Source organism: Anabas testudineus, chromosome 10 (assembly GCF_900324465.2).
Source record: "Anabas testudineus chromosome 10, fAnaTes1.2, whole genome shotgun sequence".
In the NCBI taxonomy this organism is placed as follows: Eukaryota; Metazoa; Chordata; class Actinopteri; order Anabantiformes; family Anabantidae; genus Anabas; species Anabas testudineus.
In genome coordinates, this window is record NC_046619.1 from 13960971 (window position 1) to 13983167 (window position 22197).

Sequence of the window (22197 nt, forward strand, 5' to 3'; positions counted from 1 at the left end):
TCTGATATGTCAGTAGACAGGAGATTACTATTACATTTGTCTTTTATTTCACATGCAATTTTCGAATTCTGAGGTGATAAAAAGTGGAGATTTTTTTACGAGCATGGTGAATGAAGGACAGTATTCACTACTGACATGGTACTATCCTTATTTCTGGGACACAGGTTCTACATGAACTGTGCAGAACATAATAAAATCCACTTACGCCAGAGAGTTTTAAACACACAACCTTCTGATCTGCAATCAGACGTGCTGGATTGAGCAAGATAGTCAGATAAAACTGACAGTTGAACATGCACTTGGTTTGTCTTCAAACAAGTTCTCACCATTGTTCTAGTGACTATGTTAAGCTAACACTTAGCATTGCCACATGCCATGTTCTTCACAGTGTTAACATGAGCTGCCCTGAACATAATCAAAGCTATTGACCCTGACGTGATTTGAACACGCAACCTTCTGATCTGGAATCAGACGTGCTGGATTGAGCAAGAAAGTCAGATAAAACTGACAGTTGAACATGCACTTGGTTTGTCTTCAAACAAGTTCTCACCATTGTTCTAGTGACTATGTTAAGCTAACACTTAGCATTGCAACATGCCACACATCTTCATAGGCCACAATTTATAATTCTTGCTTTAGGGAAACAGTGTTAATATGAGCTGAACATAATCTAAACCATTGACCCTGACGTGATTTGAACACGCAACCTTCTGATCTGGAGTCAGACGCGCTACCGTTGCGCCACAGAGTCTGTTTTGAGTTCAAAGAAACTGCTGGAAACTCGCAAAGTGATCATTAGTTTCTGATATGTCAGTAGACAGGAGATTACTATTACATTTGTCTTTTATTTCACATGCAATTTTCGAATTCTGAGGTGATAAAAAGTGGAGATTTTTTTACGAGCATGGTGAATGAAGGACAGTATTCACTACTGACATGGTAGTATCCTTGTTTCTGGGACACAGGTTCTACATGAACTGTGCAGAACATAATAAAATCCACTTACGCCAGATAGTTTAAACACACAACCTTCTGATCTGGAATCAGACCTGCTGGATTGAGCAAGAAAGTCAGATAAAACTGACAGTTGAACATGCACTTGGTTTGTCTTCAAACAAGTTCTCACCATTGTTCTAGTGACTATGTTAAGCTAACATTTAGCATTGCCACATGCCATGTTCTTCATAGGCCACAATTTATAATTCTTGCTTTCGGGACACAGTGTTAACATGAGCTGAACATAATCAAAGCTATTGACCCTGACGTGATTTGAACACGCAACCTTCTGATCTGGAGTCAGACGCGCTACCGTTGCGCCACAGAGTCTGTTTTGAATTCAAAGAAACTGCTGGAAACTCGCAAAGTGATCAGTAGTTTCTGATATGTCAGTAGACAGGAGATTACTATTACATTTGTCTTTTATTTCACATGCAATTTTCGAATTCTGAGGTGATAAAAAGTGGAGATTTATTTACGAGCATGGTGAATGAAGGACAGTATTCACTACTGACATGGTAGTATCCTTGTTTCTAGGACACAGGTTCTACATGAACTGTGCAGAACATTATAAAATCCACTTACGCCAGAGAGTTTAAACACGCAACCTTCTGATCTGGAATAAGACGTGCTGGATTGAGCAAGAAAGTCAGATAAAACTGACAGTTGAACATGCACTTGGTTTGTCTTCAAACAAGTTCTCACCATTGTTCTAGCTACTATGTTAAGCTAACACTTAGCATTGCCACATGCCACACATCTTCATAGGCCACAATTTATAATTCTTGCTTTCAGGACACAGTGTTAACATGAGCTGAACATAATCAAAGCTATTGACCCTGACGTGATTTGAACACTCAACCTTCTGATCTGGAGTCAGACGCGCTACCGTTGCGCCACAGAGTCTGTTTTGAGTTCAAAGAAACTGCTGGAAACTCGCAAAGTGATCAGTAGTTTCTGATATGTCAGTAGACAGGAGATTACTATTACATTTGTCTTTTATTTCACATGCAATTTTCGAATTCTGAGGTGATAAAAAGTGGAGATTTATTTACGAGCATGGTGGATGAAGGACAGCATTCACTACTGACATGGTAGTATCCTTGTTTCTAGGACACAGGTTCTACATGAACTGTGCAGAACATTATAAAATCCACTCACGCCAGAGAGTTTTAAACACGCAACCTTCTGATCTGGAATAAGACGTGCTGGATTGAGCAAGAAAGTCAGATAAAACTGACAGTTGAACATGCACTTGGTTTGTCTTCAAACAAGTTCTCACCATTGTTCTAGCTACTATGCTAAGCTAACACTTAGCATTGCAATATGCCACACATCTTCATAGGCCACAATTTATAATTCTTGGTTTTGGGACACAGTGTTAACATGAGCTGAACATAATCAAAGCTATTGACCCTGACGTGATTTGAACACTCAACCTTCTGATCTGGAGTCAGACGCGCTACCGTTTAGATTTATTTACGAGCATGGTGAATGAAGGACAGTATTCACTACTGACATGGTAGTATCCTTGTTTCTAGGACAGGTTCTACATGAACTGTGCAGAACATAATTAAATCCACTTACGCCAGAGAGTTTTAAACACACAACCTTCTGATCTGGAATCAGACGTGCTAGATTGAGCAAGAAAGTCAGATAAAACTGACAGTTGAAAATGCACTTGGTTTGTCTTCAAACAAGTTCTCACCATTGTTCTAGTGACTATGTTAAGCTAACACTTAGCATTGCCACATGCCATGTTCCTCATAGGCCACAATTTATAATTCTTGCTTTTGGGACACAGTGTTAACATGAGCTGAACATAATCAAAGCTATTGACCCTGACGTGATTTGAACACGCAACCTTCTGATCTGGAGTCAGACGCGCTACCGTTGCGCCACAGAGTCTGTTTTGAGTTCAAAGAAACTGCTGGAAACTCGCAAAGTGATCATTAGTTTCTGATATGTCAGTAGACAGGAGATTACTATTACATTTGTCTTTTATTTCACATGCAATTTTCGAATTCTGAGGTGATAAAAAGTGGAGATTTTTTTACGAGCATGGTGAATGAAGGACAGTATTCACTACTGACATGGTAGTATCCTTGTTTCTAGGACACAGGTTCTACATGAACTGTGCAGAACATAATAAAATCCACTTACGCCAGAGAGTTTTAAACACACAACCTTCTGATCTGGAATCAGACTGCTGGATTGAGCAAGAAAGTCAGATAAAACTGACAGTTGAACATGCACTTGGTTTGTCTTCAAACAAGTTCTCACCATTGTTCTAGTGACTATGTTAAGCTAACACTTAACATTGCCACATTCTTCACAGTGTTAACATGAGCTGAACATAATCAAACCCATTGACCCTGACGTGATTTGAACACGCAACCTTCTGATCTGGAGTCAGACGCGCTACCGTTGCGCCACAGAGTCTGTTTTGAGTTCAAAGAAACTGCTGGAAACTCGCAAAGTGATCATTAGTTTCTGATATGTCAATAGACAGGAGATTACTATTACATTTGTCTTTTATTTCACATGCAATTTTCGAATTCTGAGGTGATAAAAAGTGGAGATTTATTTACGAGCATGGTGAATGAAGGACAGTATTCACTACCGACATGGTAGTATCCTTGTTTCTAGGACACAGGTTCTACATGAACTGTTCAGAACATAATAAAATCCACTTACGCCAGAGAGTTTTAAACACACAACCTTCTGATCTGAAATCAGACGTGCTGGATTGAGCAAGAACGTCAGATAAAACTGACAGTTGAACATGCACTTGGTTTGTCTTCAAACAAGTTCTCACCATTGTTCTAGTGACTATGTTAAGCTAACACTTAGCATTGCAACATGCCACACATCTTCATAGGCCACAATTTATAATTCTTGCTTTAGGGACACAGTGTTAATATGAGCTGAACATAATCTAACCCATTGACCCTGACGTGACTTGAACACGCAACCTTCTGATCTGGAGTCAGACGCGCTACCGTTGCGCCACAGAGTCTGTTTTGAGTTCAAAGAAACTGCTGGAAACTCGCAAAGTGATCAGTAGTTTCTGATATGTCAATAGACAGGAGATTACTATTACATTTGTCTTTTATTTCACATGCAATTTTCGAATTCTGAGGTGATAAAAAGTGGAGATTTTTTTACGAGCATGGTGAATGAAGGACAGTATTCACTACTGACATGGTAGTATCCTTGTTTCTGGGACACAGGTTCTACATGAACTGTGCAGAACATAATAAAATCCACTTACGCCAGAGAGTTTTAAACACACAACCTTCTGATCTGGAATCAGACTGCTGGATTGAGCAAGAAAGTCAGATAAAACTGACAGTTGAACACGCACTTGGTTTGTCTTCAAACAAGTTCTCACCATTGTTCTAGTGACTATGTTAAGCTAACACTTAACATTGCCACATTCTTCACAGTGTTAACATGAGCTGAACATAATCAAACCCATTGACCCTGACGTGATTTGAACACGCAACCTTCTGATCTGGAGTCAGACGCGCTACCGTTGCGCCACAGAGTCTGTTTTGAGTTCAAAGAAACTGCTGGAAACTCGGAAAGTGATCATTAGTTTCTGATATGTCAATAGACAGGAGATTACTATTACATTTGTCTTTTATTTCACATGCAATTTTCGAATTCTGAGGTGATAAAAAGTGGAGATTTATTTACGAGCATGGTGGATGAAGGACAGCATTCACTACTGACATGGTAGTATCCTTGTTTCTAGGACACAGGTTCTACATGAACTGTGCAGAACATTATAAAATCCACTCACGCCAGAGAGTTTTAAACACGCAACCTTCTGATCTGGAATAAGACGTGCTGGATTGAGCAAGAAAGTCAGATAAAACTGACAGTTGAGCATGCACTTGGTTTGTCTTCAAACAAGTTCTCACCATTGTTCTAGCTACTATGCTAAGCTAACACTTAGCATTGCAATATGCCACACATCTTCATAGGCCACAATTTATAATTCTTGGTTTTGGGACACAGTGTTAACATGAGCTGAACATAATCAAAGCTATTGACCCTGACGTGATTTGAACACTCAACCTTCTGATCTGGAGTCAGACGCGCTACCGTTTAGATTTATTTACGAGCATGGTGAATGAAGGACAGTATTCACTACTGACATGGTAGTATCCTTGTTTCTAGGACACAGGTTCTACATGAACTGTGCAGAACATAATAAAATCCACTTACGCCAGAGAGTTTTAAACACACAACCTTCTGATCTGGAATCAGACGTGCTAGATTGAGCAAGAAAGTCAGATAAAACTGACAGTTGAACATGCACTTGGTTTGTCTTCAAACAAGTTCTCACCATTGTTCTAGTGACTATGTTAAGCTAACACTTAGCATTGCCACATGCCATGTTCCTCATAGGCCACAATTTATAATTCTTGCTTTCAGGACACAGTGTTAACATGAGCTGAACATAATCAAAGCTATTGACCCTGACGTGATTTGAACACGCAACCTTCTGATCTGGAGTCAGACGCGCTACCGTTGCGCCACAGAGTCTGTTTCGAGTTCAAAGAAACTGCTGGAAACTCGCAAAGTGATCAGTAGTTTCTGATATGTCAGTAGACAGGAGATTACTATTACATTTGTCTTTTATTTCACATGCAATTTTCGAATTCTGAGGTGATAAAAAGTGGAGATTTTTTACGAGCATGGTGAATGAAGGACAGTATTCACTACTGACATGGTAGTATCCTTGTTTCTAGGACACAGGTTCTACATGAACTGTGCAGAACATAATAAAATCCACTTACGCCAGAGAGTTTTAAACACACAACCTTCTGATCTGGAATCAGACGTGCTGGATTGAGCAAGAAAGTCAGATAAAACTGACAGTTGAACATGCACTTGGTTTGTCTTCAAACAAGTTCTCACCATTGTTCTAGTGACTATGTTAAGCTAACACTTAACATTGCCACATTCTTCACAGTGTTAACATGAGCTGAACATAATCAAACCCATTGACCCTGACATGATTTGAACACGGAACCTTCTGATCTGGAGTCAGACGCGCTACCGTTGCGCCACAGAGTCTGTTTTGAGTTCAAAGAAACTGCTGGAAACTCGCAAAGTGATCATTAGTTTCTGATATGTCAATAGACAGGAGATTACTATTACATTTGTCTTTTATTTCACATGCAATTTTCGAATTCTGAGGTGATAAAAAGTGGAGATTTGTTTACGAGCATGGTGAATGAAGGACAGTATTCACTACCGACATGGTAGTATCCTTGTTTCTAGGACACAGGTTCTACATGAACTGTGCAGAACATAATAAAATCCACTTACGCCAGAGAGTTTTAAACACACAACCTTCTGATCTGGAATCAGACGTGCTGGATTGAGCAAGAACGTCAGATAAAACTGACAGTTGAACATGCACTTGGTTTGTCTTCAAACAAGTTCTCACCATTGTTCTAGCTACTATGTTAAGCTAACACTTAGCATTGCCACATGCCACACATCTTCATAGGCCACAATTTATAATTCTTGCTTTCAGGACACAGTGTTAACATGAGCTGAACATAATCAAACCCATTGACCCTGACGTGATTTGAACACGCAACCTTCTGATCTGGAGTCAGACGCGCTACCGTTGCGCCACAGAGTCTGTTTTGAGTTCAAAGAAACTGCTGGAAACTCGCAAAGTGATCATTAGTTTCTGATATGTCAATAGACAGGAGATTACTATTACATTTGTCTTTTATTTCACATGCAATTTTCGAATTCTGAGGTGATAAAAAGTGGAGATTTTTTTACGAGCATGGTGAATGAAGGACAGTATTCACTACTGACATGGTAGTATCCTTGTTTCTAGGACACAGGTTCTACATGAACTGTGCAGAACATAATAAAATCCACTTACGCCAGAGAGTTTTAAACACACAACCTTCTGATCTGGAATCAGACTGCTGGATTGAGCAAGAAAGTCAGATAAAACTGACAGTTGAACATGCACTTGGTTTGTCTTCAAACAAGTTCTCACCATTGTTCTAGTGACTATGTTAAGCTAACACTTAACATTGCCACATTCTTCACAGTGTTAACATGAGCTGAACATAATCAAACCCATTGACCCTGACGTGATTTGAACACGCAACCTTCTGATCTGGAGTCAGACGCGCTACCGTTGCGCCACAGAGTCTGTTTTGAGTTCAAAGAAACTGCTGGAAACTCGCAAAGTGATCAGTAGTTTCTGATATGTCAATAGACAGGAGATTACTATTACATTTGTCTTTTATTTCACATGCAATTTTCGAATTCTGAGGTGATAAAAAGTGGAGATTTATTTACGAGCATGGTGAATGAAGGACAGTATTCACTACTGACATAGTAGTATCCTTGTTTCTAGGACACAGGTTCTACATGAACTGTGCAGAACATAATAAAATCCACTTACGCCAGATAGTTTAAACACACAACCTTCTGATCTGGAATCAGACGTGCTAGATTGAGCAAGAAAGTCAAATAAAACTGACAGTTGAACATGCACTTGGTTTGTCTTCAAACAAGTTCTCACCATTGTTCTAGTGACTATGTTAAGCTAACACTTAGCATTGCAACATGCCACACATCTTCATAGGCCACGATTTATAATTCTTGCTTTAGGGAAACAGTGTTAATATGAGCTGAACACAATCTAACCCATTGACCCTGACGTGATTTGAACACGCAACCTTCCGTTGCGCCACAGAGTCTCTGTTGAGTTAAAGCAACTGCTGGAAACTCCCAAAGTGATCATTAGTTTCTGATATGTCAGTAGACAGGAGATTACTATTACATTTGTCTTTTATTTCACATGCAATTTTCGAATTCTGAGGTGATAAAAAGTGGAGATTTTTTTACGAGCATGGTGAATGAAGGACAGTATTCACTACTGACATGGTAGTATCCTTGTTTCTGGGACACAGGTTCTACATGAACTGTGCAGAACATAATAAAATCCACTTACGCTAGAGAGTTTTAAACACACGTCATTGCTTGAAACTACAGAATACTTACTCATCTCACCTTTTATGTGTGCCTCTACCGTGTTTGTCCTCTGCAGAAATCAAGCGTGATTGGTCAGACCATGCGTTGTGGTGGGAGCAGAAGCAGCAGTGGTTGCTGCGAACAGCCTGGAGTCTGGAGAAATATGGCATACATGCTGATGCCCGGCTTGTCTTTATGCCCCAACACAAGCCCTTGAGGCTGGGTCTGCCAAATGGCATCACTTTGAGGCTCAGAGCCTGCTACTCCAGCCCTGTCTTTAAGACCGTGATGGGCATCTGCAGAATGCTCAGTAAGTTTTATTTTTTCCCTTCCCGCCTTTCATCCCTTATTCCTTCTTTACCTTGTTCTTGTCTTCTCCTCTTTCGTTTTTCTTTCTTTTTTTCATTATTTTAAGCAAAGTTTATGATAAAAAAGTAAATGAAAACAACACAACTGTTTGTTAAATCAAATAGTTTACCTCACTCATCTCTTCTTGTCATCATTCTTGGTAATTGTAAGGAATCACACTTTTTGATACGTGTAAAAGTGTTCCATTAATATGTTGCAGTCCCATTTAGTTTTAACCACACATACACAAATACACACACACACACTAATGCAAGAGTTTCACCATCTGCTTCATGCTTTCATTTAGTCTAATTTTGGCACTTCTTGATCTCAATTCCTCACTAAAACCCCCCAGGAGGTGACTTGAGAGCTTTTGAGAAGCAAAAGGAACAGTGAATATAACAGTAGAAAAATAGCTTAAACAGAGCAAAAATACAGTTGGAGAAAAGATTTGTGTTAAAATTGTAATGAAGCAGCTGTGCGTCTGACTGTACAGTTACTGTAGACATTAGACTGTAGAAACAGTAACTGAGCAGATTATTAGTATTTGTACATAATATATTATGACCTGCTTGAGCAGGTCAGCCCACAATATATTCCATTATTTGGTAGTCATCAGGTTGCCCCTTTCCTACAACTTTAATGCTGTCAGACTTACAGTTTAATTATGATTAATAAAGCTGATTAATTATTCTGTTATCGCCACAGACATCCGTCACCCTGAGGAGCTCTCCCTCCTTCGGCCTGTGGAGGAAAAAAAGAAGAAGAAAGATAAAGACGTGAATGAGGAGATCTACGACCTGTGCGAGGTGCCCCTCACTTCAGGTGCATTCATTTCACTACATTCACTCTCTATACCTGAAAGTTATTTAATATTTATTTCTCATAAGCTTCATACACACAGCGAGTCTACATGATCTACCTGTAAATGATCAAAACATGGACTAAAACATTTTGGAGAAGATTCATATAAAATGTTAAAATTTAAAGTTAATTCCCTTGAAAATGTACCCCTACTACTCCCACATATTTTGCAGCATCCCGGCCCTGTTTGTATAACGGCATGCCGGCACACTTCGCTGACTCAGCCCAAATGGAGTCCATCTATAAGATGCTGTCAATCACTCAGCCTCCTCCAGCCCCGGAGGTCTTAGCCAAACAGTACCGCCCGGCCAGTGTGGTGGACAAGGCTCATATCAACGGCAGGTATGACTATACACAAACTGTTCTACTGTATTATTCTTTGTCTTTGACAACATCAGAGTGGAGTTGTGGCTTTCAAATCAGGAACAAAATGTTTAAAACAACTTTAATAATATACAGTATATTAAATTTCTCTCATGCTCCTCCTTTTTTTCAACATGTAGAATCGAATCTAGATGAGTCACAATGTCTTTAAATAAATCTATCGTTTATGGGAAGTGTGATGTCAAGCTCTCATTCAACACAAATGCCTTTCTCACATATTTTATTGTATGGTAGGAGTTAGCACTGTTACTGACTCACTGACATAGATCAATGTCTACTTTCATGTTGGTTGATGAAGATGTGCCTGTTATAATCACTTGCCAAGGTGCACATAACACCAGACCTTGTCTGCTAAAGTGTAATGTACAGTATTTTGACTTATATTTGCATTTGTGCTGCTGATTAATACTTATAACATGTACTGTTTAAATATTATGCTTAGTGATTTATTTATTTATATTGTAATGTTAGGACAGTTTTACAGTTGCTCTCAGACACTGTGGTAGTTTTCCTCCAAGTCAAAAGTGGGAACACAGACACATTCTAAGAAAATGTTAGTTAGTTATGTGCATTTATTTTATATCAACTCAAAAACATGTACCTATTCTACTTCCCTCTCAGGTGGCTGGACTCATCCCGATGTCTTTTGCAACAGGGCATACAAGAAAATGACCGGCTCTGGCTTCGTTTCAAGTACTTAACCTTCTATGAGCTAGATCCCAAGGTGTGTGTGCATGTTGTTTTTATAGATATACTACGTTTATGTTCTTGTGTTTGGTCGATATGACCCTCACTTTGTCATTCCTCTCCCTCTCTGGTCCTGAAGTACGACGTTGTGCGTCTGACCCAGCTGTATGAGCAGGCTCGCTGGGCCATCTTGCTGGAGGACATTGACTGCACTGAGGAGGAGATGATGCTTTTTGGTGCTCTACAGGTAGAAAATGCAGCTGCTGAAGGGGCACTACAATGTCTATAAAATGTATTTACACACTGGAAATTTATATCTTTTATTTTGGACTTTTTTGGGCTTTTTTGACTATAATAATAATAAATAAGTGTTAAACTTCCATGGATGAAATGGAACTAACTGTGAATGTCACAACTTTTGGCTGACTTCTTGCGCCATATAGTCTAGTCTAATGGGCAAAAGTTCAATTCTGGCCACATCAGACCAGAAATATTCCTGTTGACTCCAGTAGAGTTTTAATATAAGTTTTTTTTCTATCTTTCCACTCTTCTATAAAACTTCCACTGGTGAAGAACCCACCCAGTGGTTGCTTTACAGTAGGTACAGTCTCACCCATCTCAGCTGGTAAAGCTTAAAAGTAAAAGGGGAGTCACAGCCTCCTTCACTATTCCCCTGTTTACACAGTCACTTGAGAACGACCTGCTGTGGGGAGATGTCTGCATGTGCCAAATTTATTATATTTTTTAATGATGGATTTAACTGTATTCATCCATTCTGTGACTTGAAAATGTTCTTCTATCCATCCCCTAACTTATGCTTTATTCTCTCCTAAAATCTAGTCATCATCATTAAAAGTTTATCACTCTCGCTTCTTGCATTCAAACTAATGTAGTACCACATCAGTAAGGTGTCTCAGTCGGAGCCCCAGATACTGACCACCAATGCAGCTATGGATGACCTGGAGTCAGCTTTGCAGTGCCTGGAGGTCAAGATGGAGGGAGAGAGCAGCTCTGCATCGGAGATGCTGGTCAGACAAGTTGGATGTTTCTCACTGTTGTTACAAGTCAGCTGCTGTTAGGCTTGTTTCAGTGGTTTAACCTTATCATGAGTGTAGACTGAAGACACTAGTTAATGCAAATGCTGAAGAAATAAGAGACAGCGGCTAATGTCTGAAATGTTTAAAACAGGCTGGTGTCAGTGATAAGGTATCATGAAACTTAAATATTGCAATACTTGATAGCTTTCTAAAACTATAATGAGTTGTTTTTCAAACCTCAGCCGCATGTTATTACAGAGCCTGAGTTTAGCAACACACTAAGTACATCCGTTAGAACCAAAACTATAATAATAATGTCTAATGTTGTTTTGTTGTTCATTGTAAAAAGGCACTGATGTGTCCACTGAAAAAATGTCATTCATTTAGGAAAACATGACTGCACCTGAACTCAATGACTATCTGAAGATATTCAGGTGAGATTCATTTCCAAGCACTCAGTTCTCTCAGATACACATGAAATGTTTTCTTTTCAACTAAATACAACCTCTTCGACTGTGATTGTGTATTACAGGCCAAAGAGGCTGACACTGAAGGGATACAAACAGTACTGGTTCAAATTCCAGGATACTTCCATCTCTTATTTCAAAAGCAAAGAGGAGAGCATCGGAGAGCCCATTCAACAGATAAACCTCAAAGGTGCTGAATGTGTTATTGTATTTTTCCCTACATTAGTTAGCAATCAAACATTATTTATGATTATTTAAAACAGAGGCTGTGCAAATCACTCCTCAGATATTAACACACATGTGTACAATGAAACCTCAACACACACACAAACACATTTAGTTAACAAGAAGAGTTAATAAACTATAATAATAACACTAATGCCAATGACAACATGCCTTACACAGAAAGGTAACCATGACCATATGCTAATGCTGTCACAGAAGTATGACTCACTCTTCATTGTATTGCCCTTAGTTCCATGTCTAACCCATAAATTTCACATTTCAGTATTGACTGTTGCTATATTTTCATCCTACACACAGGATGTGAGGTGGCGCCAGATGTTAATGTGGCTGCACAGAAGTTCCTTATCAGACTCCTTATACCAGCGCCTGAGGGCATGAATGAGGTCTATCTGCGCTGTGACAATGTGAGGCCATCTACAAACACACGCTCATCTCTTTCAACACCTCTCTTATTGTCTCACATCCCTGCCCATTGTCCCACCAGTGTCTAAGTTTCTCTCTCTTTCTACCTGCACTGTGTCATTGTCTCTCACGCTCCAGGACCAGCAGTATGCTCAGTGGATGGCTGCATGTCGGCTGGCCTCCAAAGGCAAGAGCCTCGCAGACAGCACTTTCCAGAGTGAGATACAGAGCATCCGCTCCTTCCTGGCTATGCAAAAGACCAACTCTGGTTCCCATGGTAATGCGCCTGCTAACGATGAAAGCATCAACACATACAGCCTGGTGTCGCCACGCTACCATAAGAAGTACAAGGTCAAACAGGTACAGGATCATACCAGTCTTCTTTTATTATACACTGAGTATGACGTTCATAAATGGACCACATTAACAACTACATTTGTTTACATTTTTACTTTGCTACTGAACACTTCTGTGGCTTCAAACTCTTTTCAGTTTGTGCTCAAGCCATTAAATATGTTAATAAATCTGATCTTTTACCCTGTGACGTTCTTCTAGCTGACCCCTCGTATCCTGGATGCATACCAGAACGTGGCACAGCTCTCACTAACCGACGCAGTGATGCGCTTCCTACAGATCTGGCAGTCCCTGCCTGACTTTGGACTCTCATATGTCGTTGTCAGGTTAAGTTTTGAACTTCAGATTAAAGCTTTTCATTATTATTAAATTAAATTAAATTAAGCTGACTGACAAACTGATTAAGAGAGCCAGCTCTGTTGCAAAGTTTTAAGGGGTTGCAAGTTGTTTTAGCAAAATTTCAAAATAATTGAAGGCTGAAAGATGTTTTTGCCAAATAGGTTCAAGGGTAGCAGAAAAGACGAGGTATTGGGCATCGCCCCCAACCGCCTGATCCGCATCGACCTGGGAGTGGGTGACGTGGTAAAGACTTGGCGCTACAACAACATGAAGCAGTGGAATGTCAACTGGGACATACGACAGGTCAGACTTGTGATCCAGGTCCTCTCAGGGAGTTAAGCTATACCTTGTTAACACAAGACCAAAACATGTGAATCTGACTGAAGGAAGTAATTTAATTTCTCTTCTCTGTGTTTTTGAACCCCCCCAGATGGCCATTGAGTTTGAAGGCAACGTCAACATTGCTTTTGGCTGTGTGACTGCCGACTGCAAAATTGTTCATGAGTTTATTGGAGGCTACATCTTCATGTCGACACGCAGTCGTGAGAAGAGCGACACACTCAATGAGGAGCTCTTCCACAAGCTGACCGGTGGCCATGAAGCTCTCTAAGACTTAAGCACACAAGCAAAAAAAGTGGATCCTTCACAGTCTACATCAGATCGCCTGAGTAGTGGATAATCATGTGGAATAGTATTTTATGTTGCATAAATATGTTTTAACTCACTTAGATAGTCCATCCAAGTAATTTTTCAGCCTTGGTATCATACACAACCTCATAAGCTGCATCAGTGGATGGAGGACTTAATTTGATCACACATTTCAAGAGTCCAGTGATGTCTCCTCGTGATGTGTCCTCATTCCGACTTCACTTTCTTCAAGATAAAGTGATGCCTGGCTTAACTGCTGGACATCTGTACCAGGATCAGAAAGACTGATGATCAAACTCACAAAATGTAAAATTAACAGCTGAATCAGTCAGCATTTGATTCTCTTAATCACCATTAGTTTTTAGACTAAACCATGCTTCATCCTGAGCTACAGTGTTGTTTTCACCTAGAGTTTTGTTAAGAAACTGAAATGGTGCATTACTGGCACAGTAGCCAGATTATTATTACAGCCAGTAATCAAAAACAATGAGAGTATTAATTTCGTGCCAACATGAGATGTTTACCACATAAACCCACGAATAAACAAACATTTATTCATTTAAAAACAGCAATTCACATTTCATTCTCTGTTGTCTTCACTCCTTATGGTGGTGACATATGGTGGCAGTTTCTGTTGTTTCTTACACAGGAAGCTTCAAAACAATTATCTCCCCTCACAATGTGTTTGAATGTGTGTCCATATCTCACAAGAAGCTGTGAGATGGCAGTCCGTTAACTAAACCACAATGTCTGCATCCTCTGCTTTCCCAAAGGCTGTCATGTGACTAACCACACATGCAGCATGTCCTCATAGGTTCATTTATATAAAGAGCTGACTGGTTGTTGCCAGACGTCAGTGTGTTTGTTTGTAACCAGGTTATGTATTTAACAACTGCTTGGTGAAATTGTCTTTGCAGGTTGTGCTGTTGTATATTTAGCATTAACAAAGAAATAGAGGAAAACAAAGCCTCAACAGTTTATAAATAAATAGGGACATTACAGTCAGCACTGACTGGTTTAACTGCCATCTAAAAATAAAGGGTGCTTCCCTGAAGTCATTTTGATTCTTTCAGTAATGAACAGAAACAGAAATAAAAGGTTGAGTCCCATTTAGATGGATTTCTGTCTGGATTCTCATACTGCTGACCAAAACTGCCTAACACCTTTTACTAAAGGAACTAAGATAAGCATCAGCCAAACATGGGATGTTAATACAGTCAGGTGAGTCATTCTATGACCAGTTGCAGATCGGTATCTACTTCTGCTACTGAAGAGGCAGTGCACACCCTGAAACACAGAACAACCGTGAACAAGTAAACATTTGTCCTCAGTCCAACACAAACTGAATAAATTCATGAGACAGTTTTTGCTTACTTGTAGGTCTCAGTCTTAAGGCTCGGCTGAAGTATTTAGGGCGAAGTTTTCCCTCTGCATCACCTGCTGTCAGCAACACACCATTTTCTGACCAGAAGAATTCAATACCATCTGTGTAGTCAGAAAACATGTAAGACAAACTCTTGCCATAACAAAGAGGATGAACTGAGCTTACTGGGTGGCAGTTATTAGTAGATAAGCTTACCAGCAAGAGCTTTGGGGACATCAATAAATACGGCAAGGTCACAGTCTTTTCTCATTCCTGGTGAGAAAAATCAATGATGTTGTAGAAAAGTTTTATCTAAATGTTTATGTGACATCCCTTTGTCAGCCAAACAAAACCTACCGCTGATGACACCATCCTCCCCAGGCAGGCCTGAAGCCAGGTGGATATGTGTCCTTTTCATGCGGCTCAGGCCATGCTGCTGAATGGAGCTCCAGTGACGGAGGTAGGAACCATGAACAGCCTCGGCAGGGCAGTCAGGAGAACCCGTCAGAACTGGTTTCAGATCCAAATCCATTACCTGACAACAATGTGGAAGCAGCATAAACACAAAGCTGAGTTTACAATGGAGGTATAATTATATATGTACTGCTTTATTAGTTGTAATAATCCTTCATATATGTCTCATATTTAACATGTCAGCCTTTGAACAATAAAAAACAAAAAAACAAAATCAAGCTTGAGTTGGTGCTTTTTGTACTTTGAGCTAGCACTCATTACACTTATTTAGACAAGAAAATTTTTTGTTTTTTTCCCCTTTAAATTTAGTGTCAGAGGACTAGCAGTAAATTTATTAATTAAAAAAAACAATTTAATTCATTTTTGAAGGTTGTTTTTATTATATTTATTTGTACTTGGTTGAACTCCTACATACATTTTATGTATCTGAATACAACTCTATTTGGCTTTAGATCTCTATGTGCAACTTTGGAGATGGTGCATAAATAAGAAGCAACTTTTTTTTTTAAATCTAGATTTAATTATAGAATATTATCATGTTAGTTGGTCAACAAGAAAGGAAACATTTATATCTTCTGAAAATATAGTATGAATATGATGAATACAGATCTACCCCTGGGAGTAACACATCCTGTTGTGTTGGTTTGCTGATGAAATTATGCATCCTCTTTTCAGAGTTTGTTTGTTCCTTACTGTGAATACAGGTACACCATGTAAAATGTATACCTGCACAGTATGTCCCTGATTGGCTCTAATCTGCAGGCGTCCATCCTTTGGGTGGGAACGGAGCTTAAAGCGTTGCTTGTCATTTGTGGCCACAACTCTCTCAACATCTTCCAGTGAGTATGAGCGGAACTGTGGGTGAGCCAGGAGTTCTTCCACAAACAGGAACCCATCTAGAGTGGAGGGTTTAGAGCTGTTACAGCTATGGTCACATTTCCAAAAGTGTTTTTTCTCTGAGACTCACCTCTAAAATTGAGTCAGAATCTGTCACAGCAGGGAAACTTTACACCAAATTAACTAGACCAAATTGGGAGCTGCTCACCTGTACCCATCAGAAGCCCCATTTTGTTGGCTCCATGGCGAAGAGCATAAGACATGGATTTAGACAGGTGGACATCTCTGCCCTGCTAGAGGAGAAAGAATCACTCATGACAGGCATATACAGGTTTGTTCATCTTTCTTTGTGCAGACCCAGCTCCAGTTATGGCTATGGTTTATAAATAGCACCCACATTTTCCCTTGACAAACAGTCTATACTGTCTTCATGGATAACCAATCACAGGCTTGTCATGGGAAATCACAAATCACTCACTCTGAACAGTTTAAGATATGGAGTAATATCACAATTTATAGTTATAATTTCCCACCTCTTCACCATGATTTCCTCTCCTTCCTCTCCTCCCTTTCCCTCCACGGTTTCTGTCCATTTCCATACAGGGAGCTCAGTCATTCAGATCATGCTTTGAAGCTGATATGCTGCCATAAAGAGGACTTTTAATTCAGCGACACTCAACACTGAGTTACTGTCTGTAAACAAACCTGCAGATCATGCTAGCTCCCACTTCCTGTCTGTTGTCAGTGTCCGCTTGTAGGTGGCACTGTTTCGGCTGGAGAAGAACCGAGAACCACAGAGGAAAAGCTGCATTTTGTCCTGGAAGAAAACATCACTCAGACAGCAGCTGCAGGTAAGCGGATATTCATCATGCTCACGGAAATATTCAATCCTGCTTAGAACTGGCGCTGACAATTTGACGGTAACTTACAGGTCATGTCGATATATCCAACCAGAAAGCTGCGGTTACTGCAGCTCCCAGTGCTGCATTTGTACACAGAGGCTGAGCTAACCTGGCTAACTACTGTTAGCATAGCTGAGTTGAAACTACCTGTTTCCTGCCCGTTGTTGTTGACGGACACCTTGGACTTTTTGAACATGTCATGTTGCCTTAAACATTTGCTCATCCGCTCCGTGCCCTTGGCTGACATGTTTATATGTATCTTTAGCTAACGCTAGCTAACATGTTAGTAAACTAAGTCGTGTTTGCAGCGTAGTGATGAACACGGGCAGGTCACCATGGAAACGTTAAAGGATGTGAAAACTCAACCGTCAATAAACGATTAAAGTGTCAATAATGATAATTATTAAAATAAATATTGACACTAAGCCTGTTTCATAAAGTCTTATTTTGTCTAGTTGATATTATTCTTGGGTGCTCCTTACCTAAGAGGTCGCTTAGCTAACGTCAACTACTTGTCTACTAGTAGCTACTAGTTTAGGTGAAGTTTAGCGCTTTATTTAGAGTAAGGTGACTCAAAACCAAAAACCTAAAACAAAAAAACGTTTACTACTTTACCCATAGCTCTGAAGTTCAAGTAAAGTGAAGTGAAGTTGTTGATTTAAGTTCAAAGTTGAGACACTTGTAACTCTGACCTATTCATATCCAATCCCTAACTAAGGCTCTGACAGCTCAAGGAACTGAAACCTGCAAAAGAAAATTGTTAGATAATAACACAGACTAATACAAACTAAACACGTACTGTATCCTCTGCTCCTCGTTTGAGAGTCGGAACAAATCATTAATGACAGTACAATAAAATACAATATTGATTTATAGAAAAAAATATGACTTGACAAACATTGTACATTGTTTGTTTCTTGTTTTATCTTCAGAACTCTGCAAATATAAGTAAACTGACTTTTATGGACATTTCTCCAAAGGAGACGACTGATTATTAAATTTGTGCAAGCCATTATTTACCAAAGAAGAGAATACAAAGAAATACTTTGTTCAAAGCCATAGAGCTGTTGGTAATAATGTATTTCAGTGTTCAATTCTTCCTTTGTTTGTATCTGCTTCCTTTCATTTTTATCCTCTCTGCTCCTCAGGTGATGGAGTTCCCTCAGCATTCCCAGCAGCTGCTGTCAGCTCTGCGTTCCCAGCGCCAGCGAGGCTTCCTCTGCGATTGCACCGTCCTGGTGGGCTCATCCCATTTTCTTGCTCATCGGGCTGTTTTGGCCTCCTGCTCGCCTTTCTTCCATATGTTCTACTCAGATTCTCCAGCGGGCAATGGCGGCAACAGTGCCAACAGCTCTGTTACACTTGACAGTGACATTGTTACAGCTGCTGCATTTAGCTTGCTGTTGGATTTTGTTTATGAAGGTGTGCTGCAGCTGGAGGAGTCTCCTCCAGTGGAGGACATATTGGCAGCGGCAAGCTTTCTGCACATGAACGAGGTGGTACGAGTGTGCAAGAGGAGGCTGCAGAGACGAGGGCCCCTGGCTGAGGCAGACAGCACTCGTTCAGAAGAGAGCAGTACTGTGAGGAAGAGAACAGAGACAGGAAGGGAGGGTGAGGGTGTTGGTCGAGTTGAGCCTGTGGTGCCCATGGCAGGAGATCACTTGAATAGTGTTGCTATGGCAGCACCACTCTCATCAGTGTCCATACTGGTAGAGAGGAGTCAGCTGGAGTCTGTTAAGTCTGAGCAAAGGACTGGTGGAGGGTCATCAGAAGAACGAATACAGACTCCACTGAGCCCTGACCTCGCAGACACCACACAGCCAGGCATGGACGCCCCTCCTCTGCCCACAGGAGGGGAGCTGGTGCAGGGCCTCATCACAGGCCAGTCTGCCCCTGCCACTGGAGGTCATGTGAGGCTGGGAACAGGAGGTCAGGGTGATGGGTCAGCACTCTGCAGCCCTTGCAGCACCACAGAGATGTACAGGTATTGGTCTGATCTTAGTTTTTTAAAAGTTATTATCAGGAAAAAATAAAAATGTATTTACTTGTGAATCAAAATAAACGGTGGTGTTTATTTTAAGCATCTTGGCAGCCTGAAATCTCAGACCAGAAACTAAATAACTCACTTTGAGCTCGAAGCAAAATAGAAATCACAAGAACGCTATTAAATAAATATTTTGTGGACGAATAAAAGTAAAGTTCAATTGTTTGGGTGCAGCTACTACTACTACTACTACTACTACTGCTACTACAAAATGCGCCTATAAGGTGCCAACACAAATAAATCAGATGCTTTAGTGGATTTTATATAATATCCATTATTTATTAAATGTATATTTGACAGTGTAAGCTGATATGATTATCTGAAAACCATGAAATCTAATTTCCATTAGAGACTTAGTATTCATTGTTACTGAAAGATTGTTTTATATCTCTCTTCTGTTTTTCTTCGGTCACAGCAGTAACCAGCAGCCTTCATCTTCGTCTTCTTCCTCCCTGGTCCCAGTAAGCGAAACTAGTGGTCGGTCACTTGTTACTCTTTCTCAGTCAGAATCCAGCATCTCACCTGGGCCACTTCAGGACACACCGCGACTGCCCCATAACAGTGACTCTGTTAGGAAGCCCTCAGAGACTGAAAGAGTGGAAGGACAACAAATAGTCATGTTAATCCAAGCCTCAGCACTCACCTCACACTTACAAGCCAACAACACACACTCTCCGCTCCAGCGGACACATCCCAAAATCCGAATCCAGAGTGCTGTGTCACTTCAACGACAAAGCTCAGACTTCCAGGCTACTTCTCAGACACAAACTCTTTCTGAGAGGAATACAGGGCCTTCTCCAACTTCTAGAAATGCAAGACCTCACCCTCACCTGAGCAGTGTGAGGGCAGACAACAATGATGGGGAACATGTGAAAGTCAAAGTGGAGGCCATTGTAATATCTGATGAAGAGCAGGAGGAGGAGAAAGAGGAAAGCAGAGAAAGAGAACCAGTGATGGAAGTGGATGATGAGTTTGAAGATGACATCCAGGAAGAGGAGCTGAATAGCCCTCAGTTTCTTTCCTCCCACCCGCAGGGGCTCTTACAAATGACTTCCCATTCAAATGACTACTCCTTCCCTCTTTCCCCATCCTCCTCCTCCTCTGGTGCTGGCCCTTCCTCTCAAGACACATCTTCCTTTGCTGCCTCCCTTATTCCTCCGTCCACAGCTCAGCAGCATTCAGACCCTCCTGCCTACTTCCAGGACTTCCAGGACCCTCTGGCGAACTTTGTGGAAGACGTCCCCACATGTGGAGTGTGTGGAAAGACTTTCTCATGCACATACACACTAAGGCGCCACGCCATTGTGCACACACGAGAGCGCCCCTACGAGTGCCGCTACTGTTACCGGAGCTACACACAATCAGGAGACCTGTACCGACACATTCGCAAAGCTCACGACCACACACTGCCAGCTAAACGCAGCAAGGCAGATGTGGACCCTTCCGTGCCACCACAACCACCACCACCACCACCACCACCACCTCTTAGCTAACACATGCATACATAAACTTAATTTGAGATTCCTTCCTGTGGATTCTCCAGAGTATCTGCTCACTTAATACTTAATTTTCTGAAATTAAACATAACAAATATTAGGCCTCTATTGTCTCCATGTCAGCTTTAGCTACACATTTTACACTGATTTCTACTAATTTATGTTTTATGTATGGCTCTAATGTTTATTACAATGCATGTGTGACCAAACACTAAATGAGGCCATTTCAACAAGTGCCTTCTCTGGCTCTATTTAAAAAGACACAATTGGCAATGGTTGCCAGCTCTCAACTCAAACCCTCCTGCTTAATTTATCCAAATGTTGTCTATATTAATTTTAAATATAACATTTTCAATTTGCAAACGGCCCGCAAACACCCTCGTTTTCTATTCAATTAAGGATCCCCATTAGTAGAGAAATATGTGAACACACATAAACACCAGCAGTGTGGCAGTGATATAAAATCTCACGAACACACTTCATGTATCACAGTTGTCATCATGGAGTCCTAAAACTGATGAGAATCCTGTGCCATTGTGCTATTCTTTGTAAAAAAAAAAAAAAAAAAAAGATATTTTACATTTAGGTTTGTACTGTTTTAATATTTATAATATGTACATTTGTATGGGTATAAAATTATTGTAGACTTCCTTATTGTAAGAAGAGTTGTGTGACATGCTAAACCCAGTGTTTGCTGTATTAACTTAGCGGAAACATGTCTTTAATGTTTTCAGCTATATTGATTTCATTTGTACAACTGTCTTTTTTTTGTGTAACTCAGTGCCAGCTAAGTTTGACTGACTGTAAAGTGTTTGTACTGTCTAGTGTTTTATTTACAGGATGAAACTGATAGAGTTGTTCACATGGCATCGATTACCTGCTGTGCCAATTGGCCCGCATTTTGCCTTGTGTCATCACCTTCTGAAAAGAGGCCTTATCCCTATTAGCAGTGCATTAAAAAACTAAAAGTCAGGACAGTGCAGAGACAGTGGAAACCGTACGTACTGACCGAATTCTCCAAATGATAAGGTACTTTATTTTAGTGAAGTGTAAATTAGGGACAGAGAATGAATAACTCTTTATTTGGCTTTACTCATTACCATGTGTACCACTTTTCCTAAGTTTTAGTCTTGTAGTGAAAGAATATACTGCACACCGACACTTGCAGTAATTCGGTATCAACTTTAAATGTGCCTGAATGATTGTTGTGCTCTATTGTACATGTGTGTACTGATTAGCATTCCCAACCAAACAAACAGAAGATAGTTGTTCTGGTAGCC

General features: G+C 40.4%; 3 protein-coding genes and 9 non-coding genes across 15 annotated transcripts in view; 2 read left to right on the forward strand and 10 right to left on the reverse strand.

Annotated features, from left to right (window-relative positions):
• The window catches only part of fermt3b (fermitin family member 3b), a 40494-nt gene extending 26142 nt beyond the window's left edge, over positions 1–14352 (forward strand). Inside the window, exons 3-15 of the mRNA XM_026357399.1 lie at positions 8102–8335; positions 9082–9198; positions 9411–9579; positions 10243–10345; positions 10448–10555; positions 11202–11336; positions 11733–11779; positions 11878–12002; positions 12356–12462; positions 12599–12820; positions 13016–13140; positions 13315–13456; positions 13584–14352. Coding sequence (XP_026213184.1) covers positions 8102–8335; positions 9082–9198; positions 9411–9579; positions 10243–10345; positions 10448–10555; positions 11202–11336; positions 11733–11779; positions 11878–12002; positions 12356–12462; positions 12599–12820; positions 13016–13140; positions 13315–13456; positions 13584–13763 — 1814 coding nt within the window. The 3' untranslated portion in view covers positions 13764–14352. The remainder of the gene's footprint in view (positions 1–8101; positions 8336–9081; positions 9199–9410; positions 9580–10242; positions 10346–10447; positions 10556–11201; positions 11337–11732; positions 11780–11877; positions 12003–12355; positions 12463–12598; positions 12821–13015; positions 13141–13314; positions 13457–13583) is intronic.
• On the reverse strand, positions 680–751 carry trnaw-cca. The gene has a single exon. It is a non-coding gene; the product is annotated as a tRNA-Trp (tRNA).
• trnaw-cca lies at positions 1255–1326 on the reverse strand. The gene has a single exon. It is a non-coding gene; the product is annotated as a tRNA-Trp (tRNA).
• trnaw-cca lies at positions 2833–2904 on the reverse strand. The gene has a single exon. It is a non-coding gene; the product is annotated as a tRNA-Trp (tRNA).
• On the reverse strand, positions 3367–3438 carry trnaw-cca. The gene has a single exon. It is a non-coding gene; the product is annotated as a tRNA-Trp (tRNA).
• On the reverse strand, positions 3944–4015 carry trnaw-cca. Its single transcript has one exon. It is a non-coding gene; the product is annotated as a tRNA-Trp (tRNA).
• trnaw-cca lies at positions 4478–4549 on the reverse strand. Its single transcript has one exon. It is a non-coding gene; the product is annotated as a tRNA-Trp (tRNA).
• Positions 5482–5553, reverse strand: trnaw-cca. Its single transcript has one exon. It is a non-coding gene; the product is annotated as a tRNA-Trp (tRNA).
• Positions 6593–6664, reverse strand: trnaw-cca. Its single transcript has one exon. It is a non-coding gene; the product is annotated as a tRNA-Trp (tRNA).
• trnaw-cca lies at positions 7127–7198 on the reverse strand. The gene has a single exon. It is a non-coding gene; the product is annotated as a tRNA-Trp (tRNA).
• On the reverse strand, positions 14227–18164 carry trpt1 (tRNA phosphotransferase 1). Of its 4 annotated transcripts, XM_026357404.1 has the most exons (9): positions 17993–18164; positions 17181–17292; positions 17009–17060; positions 16684–16768; positions 16365–16534; positions 15522–15699; positions 15381–15437; positions 15176–15286; positions 14227–15088 (listed from the first exon to the last, which is right to left on the reverse strand). In XM_026357404.1, exons 1-9 carry the CDS (start codon positions 17994–17996, stop codon positions 15066–15068), a joined length of 792 nt encoding a protein of 263 aa, XP_026213189.1. In that variant the 5' UTR covers positions 17997–18164; the 3' UTR covers positions 14227–15065. The 4 variants fall into 4 exon arrangements, with proteins under 4 accessions (XP_026213189.1, XP_026213187.1, XP_026213186.1 ...); XM_026357402.1 differs by having other exon boundaries at positions 14227–15286; positions 16684–16765; XM_026357401.1 differs by having other exon boundaries at positions 14227–15286.
• On the forward strand, positions 17227–22174 carry zbtb3 (zinc finger and BTB domain containing 3). The gene is made up of 3 exons (XM_026357400.1): positions 17227–17326; positions 18526–19361; positions 19831–22174. Exons 2-3 carry the CDS (start codon positions 18529–18531, stop codon positions 20912–20914), a joined length of 1917 nt encoding a protein of 638 aa, XP_026213185.1. The 5' UTR covers positions 17227–17326; positions 18526–18528; the 3' UTR covers positions 20915–22174.
• Positions 22175–22197: the final 23 nt, after the last annotated feature.